The 15,273-nt window shown below is 29.0% G+C and overlaps 1 protein-coding gene across 1 annotated transcript; it reads right to left on the reverse strand.

Moving 5' to 3' along the window:
- Positions 1–1,021: 1,021 nt before the first annotated feature.
- LOC127278541 (60S ribosomal protein L18a-like) lies at positions 1,022–14,645 on the reverse strand. Its single transcript, XM_051300301.1, has 3 exons — positions 14,490–14,645; positions 13,639–13,818; positions 1,022–1,405 (listed from the first exon to the last, which is right to left on the reverse strand). Exons 1-3 carry the CDS (start codon positions 14,505–14,507, stop codon positions 1,070–1,072), a joined length of 534 nt encoding a protein of 177 aa, XP_051156258.1. The 5' UTR covers positions 14,508–14,645; the 3' UTR covers positions 1,022–1,069.
- Positions 14,646–15,273: the final 628 nt, after the last annotated feature.

Below are 15,273 nucleotides of genomic sequence, written 5' to 3' on the forward strand. Positions count from 1 at the left end.
TAATCCAATGTATAATGCATAAAAATTAGCTGTCATTAATAACTTTCGACGTACAAAAAAATTAAATATTAAAAAACATTAAAAACCCTTGAACATTCAATGTATTAATTATAGTATAACTATTTTGAAAATGTAGAAAATGGGGAGTTGTGACTCACACTATATTTAAAAGTTTTTAATTCTAATACGCACTCTCTATTCTTATTTTGTATTATTTATGAATAATTAGAATGTTTTATATGCAATTTAAATATTGTTCTTTAGTGAAATGAGACTTTTTACATCTATATTCACTGTAAAATGAAGTATATTACCTAGTTTAATTCAATTATTTTTAAAATAATTTAATTGTATCTAAATTATCTAAAATAATCTTTTATTATCTTATTTATTACTTTATTATATGTAAGTTATCTTACTTTTTTACATTTCATAATTTAAATAAAGAATATTTTAAAAAATATGTCTTTTTCTTTAATTTTCAACTCCCCACTGTTTTTAAAAAGTCATAAAACCAGTATTTTCGAAAAACAATCAAAATTTCTATTTTCGTTTTAAATTTTAATTAATCAATTATGCCAAAAGTTGTGTTTGTACGTATACTTAAAGGTCTATATAATAGAGTAGTAAAAAAAAATTATGTAATAGTTTTGATCGAAAAACAAAACCTGGAGCACCCACTCTCCTCTAATAAAAAATTGTTTAAACAATTTATGTTGTTTGTGTATGTTATACACATCAATTTTATCAACAACAAAAATGATTTCTGCGTTATAAACACATTTTTTATGAAATTTGTGATAAATTTATTGATTGAATTTTTTTTTTGCTATCTTAAAAAATGAGAATTTTCAAATATCAAAAAAAATATTTTTTGGAATGAATCGAAAAACGGCTAACGATATCTTCAAGATCAACTTTTCAGCTATCCAAGTATCGCACAAACTGCCTTTGGAATATAATTTTTTTAAATACTTTATATCAGGAATAAGAGAATGTGAAAAAAGCAAAAGTTATTAAATAAATTTTAATATATATATTTCTAGTAAAAACATTGAAAACAAACTTTTTACAAGAAGTAGGTACGTGGTTTGCGTACACTGAACGTCGGCATTTGGTTTCTGTGCGCGATACGTTTGGGCAGAGGGAATCTGATTTTGGCGTCGTGGAACTGTTTGACTTGCGGTCTTCGGCACTGCGCAGCCTTGATGATCTCGACCTTTATAATTTGGATGGAATGAGCACGAGCTCGATGTCGAGCGCCCATATCTCGGTAGCACTGAGTCACTGCGCCACTCACGCTCAAGTCTCTGTACTCTCGGTACATGTTGTGAGTTCCAGACCTTGAATCATATCGCAACCAAATTCCGAAGTTCTTGATTTTTGTTGGTGTTTTCTCAGCAATCTGAAAACCATTCAAAATAATTAATGATTAATAAATACTATTATTTTGAATTTATCAGTCGGTAGTATTTAATAATTGAGATGATATCTATCACTCCGAGTTAATTAAAACAAATAAAAAGACAAATAAAAAACTTTTGTTTTTTAAAAAACAATGAAATTAAGTACTTAAAGTAACAAAAAAATTGTGATTGGTGAAATTTTTCGACTTGTGAGACCCTGTAGATTGATTGAAAATAAAAAAATCAAGATTGTTGGTTGAAATTGGTAAATTGCGATTATCTCCACTAAGAAAAGTTTAACGCAACATCTGCATTTTTTGAGGGACAGATATTGTACTTCAATTATGTGCAGACCATGAAGTAGTATAAGGAGCACTCACTACTTGTTAAGCATATAGGCCCCCTGCATGAGAATAAATCCTACATTACATATCTCCGATTATGACGCCTCTAGCGGAAAAGCGGTGTACTTAGAAGTTTTCAAAATATGGCTGCGCCTAGTGACAGCTGTTCTCAATAGTAAACAGTGTAAAGTGATATATAATAATTTTAGAAAAAGTGTACAAATTTTTTATCTTAATAAAACTATTTGACTTGACTTGAAAAGAAAGAAAAAAGTTACACACAAAAATTTTAAATAAAACATAAATTTTTTTAAAATATATTTGAAAATTGGTAAATTTTTGCTTATTTATACACGAATATATAATTTAGATTTTTAAAATATATGTTTTCAATTATGTTTCATAATGAAATAATAAAGGAATTGCAATATTTTGGCGTAAGCTATATAAAAATATAATTAATTTTGTTTCATTTTAGCCGTATAACTTTCAAACGAAATTTTTTAATTTTTTTTTATTTTTAGGTTATATTTACATGTAAACAAACAAAATATAGTGATAAGTTCAGCAAGTATTTTGTTAACATTCAAATACATACAAAATAATTTGTATCAAGTAAAGTTGCCTGTGTTAATGCTGATTCATTGATCAATTTAGCAGCCTCATATTTTTTACTTCTTTATTTATAATTACACAAAATTAACTCGCATCAAACACATTTCTAAAAAAAAACGCCAACTGACAGTTATATACAAACACTTATATACCAATGTACCACGTGACCTGTAATTCCTCGCTTTTCTGATAGGGTTGTTAGTATCGGGGATAAGTAAATGCTTCTATTAAATCTGGAAAGGCTGGGGAAGAATTTTCAAAAACGGCCTATAGAGTGGGTGCTTGTGTCCCCTTTGAAGACTACTGCTTGTGTCTTCTCCAGATCGAGGGCAACTTTCGACCACCTTCATATTAACATCTCTGACGTGGATATCCCATGCGATAAAACCATGAAACACCTTGGTATTTTACTCGACAGACGTCTCACCTGGAGGGAGCACATCCACATGTTGGCCGACAAGGCTACGAGGGCTCTCGGTATTCTCAAAATCGTATCAAGAGCAACCTGGGGCACCTCCCCCAGCATTGCTTTACTTTCCTACCGCAACCTAATCAGAGCTACCATGGATTGGGGTGCTCCCCTTTTCGCAGACGCATCTGCCTCAAATTTGAAAATTCTGGACAGAGTCCAGTCGGCTGCCCTGAGAACTGTTTTGGGAGCAATAAAATCAACCCCTACCTATTTGCTATTATTGGAGACCGATGAGGTCCCTTTGTACATCAGACGCTCGCATCTTTCTAACACCTTTTTTGTTCGTAATCTGTCTTGGAGCGAGAACCCGCTTATTCCCAAAATCCGTTTGTTGGATGAAAGGGAGTCGTCGGGCTCCTTCTCCTTTAAAACTGGTAACATATCCCTGCTTAACTCTTTTCGCCGCATTGCCCCCATTGCGATATCATTTCTTAAAACTAAAAAACCTTCTTATTTTGATTGGAGCTGGCTCTCCCTGTCTGCTCCAGTCCCTTGTGATACTCAGGCTGGCCTTCTGCTTCAGACCTCTTCCAACCCTGAAAAACAATTTCGTGATCTCATATCCACTAACTTCTCAGACTTTCATATTATTTTTACTGATGCAACCCTTAATCCAAACACCAATTGCGCTGCTTCCGCCTTCGTGGACGAGAGCCGCAATTTTTCGTGTGGAACTCCACTTCAACCTTTCGTTACCATTCTTACAGCAGAGCTGTATGCAACCTTTAGAGCTATTTTATACTCACAAAAACTTCACTCTTCTAAAACTCTGATTGTCTCGGACTCTCTTTCAGCGATCAACAGAATCAGGGACTGTCTTCTTTTTAAAGACAACCCTCAACTTGTTTATAAAATCCGTGATCGAATTTTTCTCGATTTACCCTCTATTAGGGATCTCAGGTTCTCTTTTATGTGGGTTCCCTCACATATGGGCATTTCGGGAAATGAAAGAGCTGACGCGACTTGTCGAGAGGCTAACCTTCATGGTAATAGAATCAACTTTGGTGCCCCCTTGAGTGATATCAACAAGACCGTCCTGATTCCTGACCGGCTCTCATGGTCCTCTCACCTCTGGCCTTTTACTGAGGTTGATCGAAGTAACCATCGATACCTGTCCAGGGTGACAATCAAATCGGTTAAGCCTTGGTTTGGTGAACTTTCCTTACCAAGAAATTGGATCAATACTATAACACGTGTCAGATTTTTTCACATGTATACTGCCGACCACTTTGAACGAATAGGCTGGGAGGTGGCCGCAGGATGCCTGTGCGGCGTCGAAAGACGGACCCTCCACCATATTTTACACGATTGCCCTAGATTGGGCCCTTATAGGCCTAATTTCTATTGCTTTCTCAACAAAAAAATCCCCAACACAAACCCGCGTGATGTCTCAGTTGTCGATCTTGTCTTTAACCCTAACGACGAAGTGGTAAGGGAACTGGGAGGCTTTATCTGCAGGGAAAATCAAATAGTTTAAAATTTAAAATGATCTTATAATTAACTTTGTCTCAGGGGAGTTACTTCCCATTCTCCCTTTTCTTTTCGTCTTCCCTTACGGCTATACTTTCAGCTTGGTTTGAATTTGGCGCCATTGCGATCCATACTTACTCAACGGCGCACCGCCTTGCTGTTGGGAGTACCATCATTTCAAACTTGCCTTAATTCATCTACTCCAGCACTCAATATATGTACGAAGCTTGACACACATTCTAAAGGTGCTTTTATACCTCAAATTTCGATCAGATGAACATTATTTCTGGACCGTGAAAATGCGTGAAAAGTCGTTTTCACGGCGGGTATTTTTGAATTGTTTTAAACAAAAAATGTTTTTTTAAGAAATATAATATTAAATAATTGTTTTAATATGTAAGAACACTTTAAAATAGTGATAGAGAGATGATTTGATTAAAAAATTTAACAAATTTTGCTTTAAAACGTTTTCTGATACAAGAAAGTGTAAAATGACGATGTTTGTGAAATGGATTGTACAGTGTACATGTGTACATGTTTCTTTCAGTTATTCGAAACAATTGAGGAGGTCAATCAAATAACTCGATTAGCGCTTAAAACATCGCCCTTATGGTATTTCGCCGCTTCAAAAAAGGAGAAAAATTCAAACTCAAAATTTGAATTTTTGGAAAACGCTATCTTGTAGTAAATAAAAAAACGCAACTTTTTTCTTAAATACTTTTTTTCGTAGGACGAATATTATTTGCATTAGAAATTGAAAACAACAAAATTTTTCTTTTCAAATTTAATTAAATTTTAAAACATAAATCGTCGTTTTGAAGACAAATGTGAATGGATTAACTTGGAATTTGGTATACAATCTCAGTTGGGTCTACTGAAACGAAAAAAATCATAGAAAACTTAAAAATTATTTATTGTTTAATTATTTTTTATTGTAAGCAATGACGTGTCAGCAATATAACTCTTTTACATTCAATGACAAAAAGTATCTAGGGAAGTTTTGAGTTGAGCAATCTTATCGCAAGGAAGTTGTTCCTCAGTATTCAAGGAAGTTTTCTGGAAAATTCCAAAACAATTTATTGAAAAATAAAAAAGTAATGCAATTTTCAAGGAATACGCGCCGCGCGTCGCTTTCGCTGCAAAAGCATCTATTTGGAAACATGTACTAGTGTCATTTTTATGTTGTTAAATTATTGTCATTATTATTACTGTTATTGTTTATTGTTATTATTGTTATTAAATTATTATTCATTTTTATTTATTTCCAAAAAATTATTATTATTATTATTATGGTTAATAATTCTATAAGCTTTTTTCTCGTTTGTACATGAGTATTTATTTTACAAATTTTTTTATTTCTACAACTTTTTTATAGTGCACATTTTTTAGTAATATTAACTTTATAAATTTACAACATGCTTTATGTTTTTACTAATTATTATACATATATTCAGTTAACAAAGAAATAGTTAGATGATTTTAAATAAAATTATAAAATATAAAAATAATACTTTATAAAGTTGTGTTAAACATTCTTACAATTTTCACGGATATTGTCAATTTTTTCAATAATTTTAATCATAATGTTTTTATTATTCTACAGTTTGTTAATAATAAAATAATTTCATTTTTTAAACGATATAAAAGTTTTTAAGTTTAACTCCAATCTTAGAATAACAAATTTTTAACTTGTTTTATATAATCTTAAACCATTTTTAATGGTTTTTTTATTTTCTTAACATCTTTTTTAATAGTTTTACTTCTTTTCGCAATTGTTTTAATAGTTTTACTTTTCTTTGCAACATTTTTAATAGGTTTACTTTTTTCACAACGTTTTTTAACTGATTTCGGTTCAGTCAAACTAGTTTCAATTGATTTAATGCAGGATTTTTCAATTAAATCATTAAAAAAAATTTTGCCTTTAGGACTTAAGTATTGAAGTAAAGACTGTACATCCTGTATCTTTTCTTTACTAATTCCAATTGGTAGAGCTGGACGCGTATTTAACAAATTGTCAAATTCAATCTCCGAAGTTAAAATATAATGAAAAGCGCTTTCTGTATAATTTCTAAATAATACGATTTGCCCGTTTGGAAAATAAATTATTCTCACGGCTTCGCTAACTTTCACTTCGTCTTTTGGAATATTCACATTGTGTGGAAGATGAACTTCAAAATCATGCACACTGATTTCAGAATCTTTAATAAGAATAAATGGAGGATTTCTCGAGCTTCTAATTATTTCAAAATAATCCTGATCCGTTTCGATTGTTTCCATTTTTTTCTTTTTCGCACCGTACATTCCAAAATTTCTGTCGCAAGAACAATAAGAATGTCCACGCACTGGATACAAGTGTTGGATTTCTAGCTGAAGTTTTTTCGAAAGCAGAGATAAAAATGACATCATCAAATAATTTTTATTTTGTCCACCGCAACTGTCAGAAAACAAATAAATTTTGTCGTAGCAATCAAGGTCTAGTTCGCGTTGGATGGAATCAAAAAGAAAATTACAGACAGTGTTGCCACCTTTTTTTAAACTTCCTTCTAAAAAATTGTACATATAACTGCGCTTACGTTTACCTAAAACATTTACATTAAATATGTGCAACCAAATTAACCTTTCATAAAATTGATCGGAAACTGGTAATTTTGGTACGCCCAAATTTTGCCCAAAATCAAATTCGAGACACAATACATTATGTTCAGATATCATAGACGTTTTCAAAAGTTTATAATCATCAACATTTTGTTTGTGGCGGGTTAGATCCTCATTAGTTTCGCCGATATTTGTAAATTTAAAACACAAATCGCAAACATCTGTTTTGGGCTTGGAAAAAGAAAAGTTCAGATTGTAATTAAAATAATTGCAGTAAGTTTTCTTTTTTATTGATGGCGGTTTTCCAAATTTTTTTATGTAATATTCAACAAATAATGAATATAATTTGGTCAAAGTCAATTCTGAATTTTCAAAATATAACAGTTTTGTTTTTTCTAAACAGTAGTGCGAAGGAGAATGAGGAATAGTTAAACAGTGTTCAAGAATATTCTTCTTTAGATCCTCAGTTAAGCGTAAAACGTGGTTTTCATGTCTCCCAGTATTATTGTCAAGAGATTCATTTTTAACACTTTTTTTTTGTATGGTGGTGAACCTTCCTATTTTTATGCTTAGCAAAGTACATAAAAACTTTTGACAAACAACGAAACGATTTACTGAAGAATGGAATGAATAGTCCCACAAAATTCTATTCTTTCCCTGAGAATTCAGTTTAGTCGAACTTCGAGATTTTTTTGTAATTAATTCACTTAGTAAAATGTTTTGTGATTTATAATCACCTGCATTTTTCCAAAAAGAATAGAAAAATTTTTCTTGTTCCGAATCTTCTATCATTTGATAGCACATTTTTGGGCATCAATATTGCACAGGGTGAAAATGCTTCGCAGAAATTAATTTTCCAGTAACAGAAGTATATTCTTCTCCCTATTATAATAAATAAAAAAAATTGTAAATATAAAAAAACAATAATAGATAATAAAATAATAAAAAACGATAAAAGTAAGAAACATATAAAAAATATAAATTAAATAAATAAATAAAATTAATAAAAAAATATCTACATTTTGAACATTTATTTATATTAATATTTTCTCATTAAATTAAATTTTGCTCAATTTTTTCTAAAATATTTTAAATTAGAATTTAATTTAATTTTAGTTCAAAAATTCTTAGAAACATTTGTTTCAGTTAAAAAAATTTATGTGGCACAAACTCTTTAATACTTATTTTATTTGTAAATACTATCCATTTAATTAATTTTCATATTCCATTCAAACACAATCAGTAAAGGAAAATCAGAAAACTTACTGTATTTCTATCAACTTTTCTTTTGTTCTGTTTCCAAAAATTGTAATTTCTTGACCTTTTTCTTCCTCTAAAAAGATTTCTTGACATCTTTTGTGACAAGAACAATATACAATAAAAAATTTCCACAAATATTTAAAACCACAAAATTTACACAACAGAAATGTACGATAACAAATTCAAACCAACACTAACTTCAAATTTTATCAAAACTTCGATTCACAGGTGAAACTCATGTTTAGATTGTTTATAAATAAACAGAATGTCGCGTATCAAATCACACAAATTCACAATTTAATACAAATAAACAATAAAGAGTATTACAGATTTTATTATAATTAACTAATGTTTTTAGTTTTTATTTCATTATTTTAATAATAAATTTTATTATTTTTATGAACTATTTTTATAATTCTTGTTACATTTTATTATTTTATTAACAAAAACCTTGTTTGAAATGTCATTTTCATTATTTCTAATATTATAAATAAAACTTATAAATAAAGTGTTTAAAAACATAAGTATCAGATAATATTACTAAAAAATGTGCACTATAAAAAAGTTGTAGAAATAAAAAAATTTGTAAAATAAATACTCATGTACAAACGAGAAAAAAGCTTATAGAATTATTAACCATAATAATAATAATAATAATTTTTTGGAAATAAATAAAAATTAATAATAATTTAATAACAATAAACAATAACAGTAATAATAATGACAATAATTTAACAACATAAAAATGACACTAGTACATGTTTCCAAATAGATGCTTTTGCAGCGAAAGCGACGCGCGGCGCGTATTCCTTGAAAATTGCATTACTTTTTTATTTTTCAATAAATTGTTTTGGAATTTTCCAGAAAACTTCCTTGAATACTGAGGAACAACTTCCTTGCGATAAGATTGCTCAACTCAAAACTTCCCTAGATACTTTTTGTCATTGAATGTAAAAGAGTTATATTGCTGACACGTCATTGCTTACAATAAAAAATAATTAAACAATAAATAATTTTTAAGTTTTCTATGATTTTTTTCGTTTCAGTAGACCCAACTGAGATTGTATACCAAATTCCAAGTTAATCCATTCACATTTGTCTTCAAAACGACGATTTATGTTTTAAAATTTAATTAAATTTGAAAAGAAAAATTTTGTTGTTTTCAATTTCTAATGCAAATAATATTCGTCCTACGAAAAAAAGTATTTAAGAAAAAAGTTGCGTTTTTTTATTTACTACAAGATAGCGTTTTCCAAAAATTCAAATTTTGAGTTTGAATTTTTCTCCTTTTTTGAAGCGGCGAAATACCATAAGGGCGATGTTTCAAGCGCTAATCGAGTTATTTGATTGACCTCCTCAATTAGTTGAATTTAAATTTATTTGATAAACATTTCAACTTACCGATTTATTTTCAGCACTCATTATTTATTACAAGTTAAAAAGAACCGACATAACATAAACAAAACTCTGAGAGACACTCACAAGGAAGAAGCACTGTACAAACCATTTCACAAACATCGTCATTTTACACTTTCTTGTAGCAGAAAACGTTTTAAAGCAAAATTTGCTAAATTTTTTAATCAAATCATCTCTCTATCACTATTTTAAAGTGTTCTTACATATTAAAACAATTATTTAATATTATATTTCTTAAGAAAACATTTTTTGTATAAAACAATTCAAAAATACCCGCCGTGAAAATGACTTTTCACGCATTTTCACGGTCCAGAAATAATGTTCATCCGATCGAAATTTGAGGTATAAAAGCACCTTAACCCTCTTCTTCATTTTGTGGTTGTTCTGACAGTTGGCTATGCCTCAAGTCATTTAAGAAGAAGAAGAAGAAGAGTGGGTGCTCCTTATACTACTTCATGGTGCGGTAACCAAAAATGGTTTACTGCGCAAGTATATATAGAGCCATAATATAGCAGAAGAGAATGTGTCAAATCGCACAAGACAATGTTATGATAGAGAGGTTATAAGTAATAATATTATTGTTAATTATTATTATTATTGTTACGATGGTAAATAGGTTTCTCCTATTAAGTATTTCATTAACCTGATCATATCTGATAAGGTAGAAATTTAAACTCGTACAAATATTTTTCGTGCATGGTTTCTGAAAAAAATGGATCGCCTCTCGCTGCTGGGGTATGATCCCAGAACCTTCTTATTGCCGGTAAGATGATCTACCAATTGAGCTACAGAGAGACCCGATTCCACTCAATTCAGAAACCATGAACACGACTTTTCAACGTCAATATTAACAACTTTAGAAAATATCTAGTGAGGATGGTAATTTTGTTTCGTACATACAAATTTGACTGTTGGTCAATTAAATTTCTACCTTATCAGATATGATCAGGTTAATGAAATACTTAATAGGAGAAACCTATTTACCATCGTAATAATAATAATAATATTCAAAACAAAATTACCATCCTCACTATTATTATTATTATTATTATTAATCAGAATAATATTATTATTACAGTTCTTGGCGAATTTTCAAACTGCAGTTCAAGGTATTTTATATAAATTGCAGGTCTCGGATTATACGACTTTTTCCAATTTTTTTGATAAAATACGATTTTTTTCGACTTATTTTAATAAAATGCGATTTCTTTTAATAATTTTTTTTACAAATTTTGAAACAAATTACGGTCTTTTATTATACAATGCAAATCTTCGTTAGATCTTCTTTATTTCCATTATTATTTAACTTAACTAAAATTTTAATTTTAAAAAAATAAGAAAATAAAATTATAAAGAAATTTTAATTCAAAATGTCTTGAAATTTAATTAATTTCAAAAATTTCAACTTTAACTCTTTCAAAATTATTATTTAATAAAAAATTTTATTTAAAAATCTGTAAAAATTGATTAATTATTTCCTAAAATTTTTTTTACCGTCAAAACTAAAAACTGTGACAAAATTTTAAATTCTAATATATTGCTTAAATCATACTTCCAAAGATTATAAAAATGGAACTTTAAGAATTTATTTTAGAATTTTGTACTACTTAAATAAAATTTAAAAAATTTTTCTTACAATTAGTGAATTTATACAAATATTCTCATTATAGAATTAATAAAATGAATTTAATATCTAATAACATTAGTTATTTAAGAGAGAAAAGATGTTTTAAAATTAAATTATTTATTTAAAGTAAAATCAGGGTGTCCAGCAAGAAGTACAATAAAAATTCCCTGACTTTTTCCTAAACTTTTTCCAATTTTTCTTTAATAAAGATTTAATATTAAAAAAATGAAAAGTATAAATTATTAAAGTATTTTTAAGATATTAAAAAACATTTTATTTATTAGCTTTATACACTTTTTCTTGCACCAGATAATTTAAAAAATTCATAAAAATGTTCATTTTTGGCAAATTTTTAAAAAGTTCTCTGACTTTTTCCTGACCGCTAGACACCCTGAAAATATTCATTAACCAATTAAATTTTGTTAAAATAAAAAAAAAATTTAGAAATTATATTTACTATCTGCAGAAAAGATTTCATACAGCTAAAGCTTTATAAAAAAATGTTGAGGATATTTTGTAAATAAACAAACATTTACATTTACATTTACCCGAGGTGTATCAAGTTAGAAAAACAACTTTTGTAAAATCAAAAATCTCATATTGGAGAATTTGCCGCTAATCATTCGTCAAATTCCCAATTTTGCCGTGTTTGATTTTTTAAAATAAACAGGGTGCACTGCTAACTTGATAACAAGTTAGCAGTGCAACCACTGTAAATAAAAGGATAAAAAAATCTGAACACACATAATTTTGCCGTAATCAAATCCCACAATTAGTTTCTCAAAATATTTAAAAATGACACAAAACTTCACAATATTCTATCAGAATTTTGTAAAATTTATATTCTTTTATCCTCAAAATCATTTTAATATAATTAGTTGGTCGAAAACGACTTATTTAACAATAAATCTATAAACTCAACTATCAGACTAACGACCAAATTAATGATAAAAAATTACTAATCGAATCTTATTTTTGACAAAGATTTAAGACTCTACTGTTACATTTCTTCGTTTTTAATTCTTACAAAAGTCAAATATTTTATTTGACATATTTTTCCTTCACGAATAATTAAATTAGCTGCAACGGCAAAATCCCAATGCATCGAAAAAGTGTCAAAATTATTTCTGACCGAGACAAAAAATACGTCATATTAATTGTATAATTGATTTCTATAATTAAAAAAGAAAAAATGTATCAAAACAGTCGAAAATTACGGTCAGAAGTAATTTTGACACATTTCCTTTGCTTTAAGATTTTTGCCGTAGCAGCTAATTTAATTATTCGTAAAGGAAAAATACGTCAAATAAAATATTTGACTTTTGTAAGAATTAAAAACGAAGAAATGTAACAGTAGAGTCTTAAATCTTTGTCAAAAATAAGATTCGATTAGTAATTTTTTATCATTAATTTGGTCGTTAGTCTGATAGTTGAGTTTATAGATTTATTGTTAAATAAGTCGTTTTCGACCAACTAATTATATTAAAATGATTTTGAGGATAAAAGAATATAAATTTTACAAAATTCTGATAGAATATTGTGAAGTTTTGTGTCATTTTTAAATATTTTGAGAAACTAATTGTGGGATTTGATTACGGCAAAATTATGTGTGTTCAGATTTTTTTATCCTTTTATTTACAGTGGTTGCACTGCTAACTTGTTATCAAGTTATCAGTGCACCCTGTTTATTTTAAAAAATCAAACACGGCAAAATTGGAAATTTCACGAATAATTAGCGGCAAATTCTCCAATATGAGATTTTTGATTTTACAAAAGTTGTTTTTCTAACTTGATACACCTATTTTCCCGGTCGATGGTAAGTATTGTCAATTTAGTTAATATGGTATATACGTGATGCGGTTACTTTTTACTAGATATTTTAAGAAAAAATGTGAAAATCCAGGATTTCCTATTTTTTTAAAATTAATTATTTTCATCTTTTCTGTAAATTTTTTATATTTTGTGTCAAAAAAATAGAAATTAATTTTTTAACTTTTTCTCTTAAAATATCATGTAAAAGCTTATTAGAAATAATATTGAGTTGTTTACTTAATCTAAAAAGTGTAAATTTAAACAAATTTACCTTTTTAATAAGTACAGATTCTATTTAAATGAAATTTTAATGGTAGTTTTCAAATTTGTGGAACAATTTCCACAAAAAAATTAAAAAAATTTTTTTTGAGGCACTCTAGACTATCTATAGAAAAGAATTCATTGGGATAAAACAATTAAAAAATATTTTAGGCTATTTTATAAATGAAAAAAATTTGGACTGTATAATAGTTTTTAAAAATAGCCATACGAATTATTAGTGGAAAGGAAAGCAATAATTTGATTTTCTTAAAATTATCTATCCAGCCAAAACTATTGAAACATTAATTACGAAGATGATATTGGAATGAGAGGTGAATGGATCATATATTATAAACGAACCTGCTTTAATGAGACTATTTCACCAGTGGATTTCTTGAATTTCTTTAACTGCCTCAGGAAATACCAGAAACGTGACTTTGCTACAATTGCATCGGGTGCGAAGATCCTCATCTTATAGAGAGGTGTTGTTTTCTCCTTCTCCGTGGGCAATTTCCGCCCAATCACCTCGTACTCTTTCAACTGTTGGAAAATATTTTAATTGTTAATGTGGTTAGTGTAATTGGTGTCTTAATATTCTAAAATACTTTTGCTTTGCAAACGTATTTTAAACAAGTTATTACATTTTCTGTGTTATAATATTATCACATATTTGAATGTACTAAGGAATAGGATTTATTCTCAAGATCAATAAAATAGTTCATTTTAATAGTTATATAGAGATTAATCAGTTAGAAAATTATGTTTTTCAATTTTTAAGATTCTCAAAAATAATCTTGCTCGACTACGAAAGCGACAACGAAAATTGACTATATTGGGAAGTGATAAATTTTACAAACTGCTTTACATAAGTGTATTTCAATTGCATATGTTTATAGGTTAGGGAGCGATTTATTGTTATGCATGTTTTTTGTTTATTAAAGGATAGTTATATTATGGCATATCAAAAACTTTAGTATTTAGGTAACATATATTTCGGGAATGAAAATGTGTAAGCAGGTATATATATATATTTATATTTTGTATAAAACACGTGGAAGTGTCAAGCAGTCATAAAGCATTCTCGGAATTGATGGTTGTGACATTGTAAATCAGTAACTTTCATTAGATTTCACTATTACACTGATGACATAAAACAAGTTTTTTCTAGTATAATTTTACGAAATTCCACTAAAAAGATTTAATTAACTTACTTCCCCTTTTGCTTTCATCTTTACTGCCTGTTTCTGTTTTTTCAAGCAAAGGGTTTGTGTACTATGATTTTGCACACAAAAAAAATATACTTTAGTATAATGCAGGTACGCTAGGTGGCGACGCCGCTGTATGAATGTTACGGGCGGAGTTACGTAAATAACGCGTTTTACTCGGTGTTATGGTGATTCCACAAATGGAACGCGCGTCTGACGCGCGACAATTGATCGTACGTATACGGAGCAGTATACGTATTATGCGAGAGAGTCCGTCTGTTGAAGTACAGCAAAGTACGCTCCGTATACGTATTATGCGAGAGAGTCCGTCTGTTGAAGGCCTTTCTCCAATAGGAACCTAAACTTTTGCGTTGCGTAACTGACGCGTTGATTTTAGCATTGGTTGCCAATAGCAACCGACGCAATGCATACGCAACGCAAGAGTTTAGGATCCTATTGGAGAAAGGCCTTGAAGTACAGCAAAGTACGCTCCGTATACGTACGATCAATTGTCGCGCATCAGTCGCGCGTTCCATTTGTGGAATCACCATTAATCAGTGATGGGTACGTATAATACATGACGTATAATACGTGGTTTTCTACGTGTATAATACTACGTATATTACGTGCCAAGTTTTCTACACGATGTATATTACATTTGATCACGTGATTTAAGAGCGGCAATTTTAAATTCTTCATTAAAATACATCATTCATTACACTTTCCCAGGGCAAACCCTCTTTAAAAGATTTTCTTTTACTTTTTCTGACCATTTCTATTTTATTTTAAG

Source organism: Leptopilina boulardi, unplaced genomic scaffold (genome assembly GCF_019393585.1).
Source record: "Leptopilina boulardi isolate dan_hultmark-lab unplaced genomic scaffold, ZJU_Lbou_2.1 LbouV2_204, whole genome shotgun sequence".
NCBI lineage: Eukaryota > Metazoa > Arthropoda > Insecta > Hymenoptera > Figitidae > Leptopilina > Leptopilina boulardi.

Bases quoted from the DNA above. Each gene is read 5' to 3' on its own strand.
- LOC127278541 (XM_051300301.1), bottom strand. The intron at 1,406-13,638 runs GTTCGTTTATAA...AATGGTTTTCAG, and splicing joins AAATAGTCTCATTAAAGCAG to ATTGCTGAGAAAACACCAAC.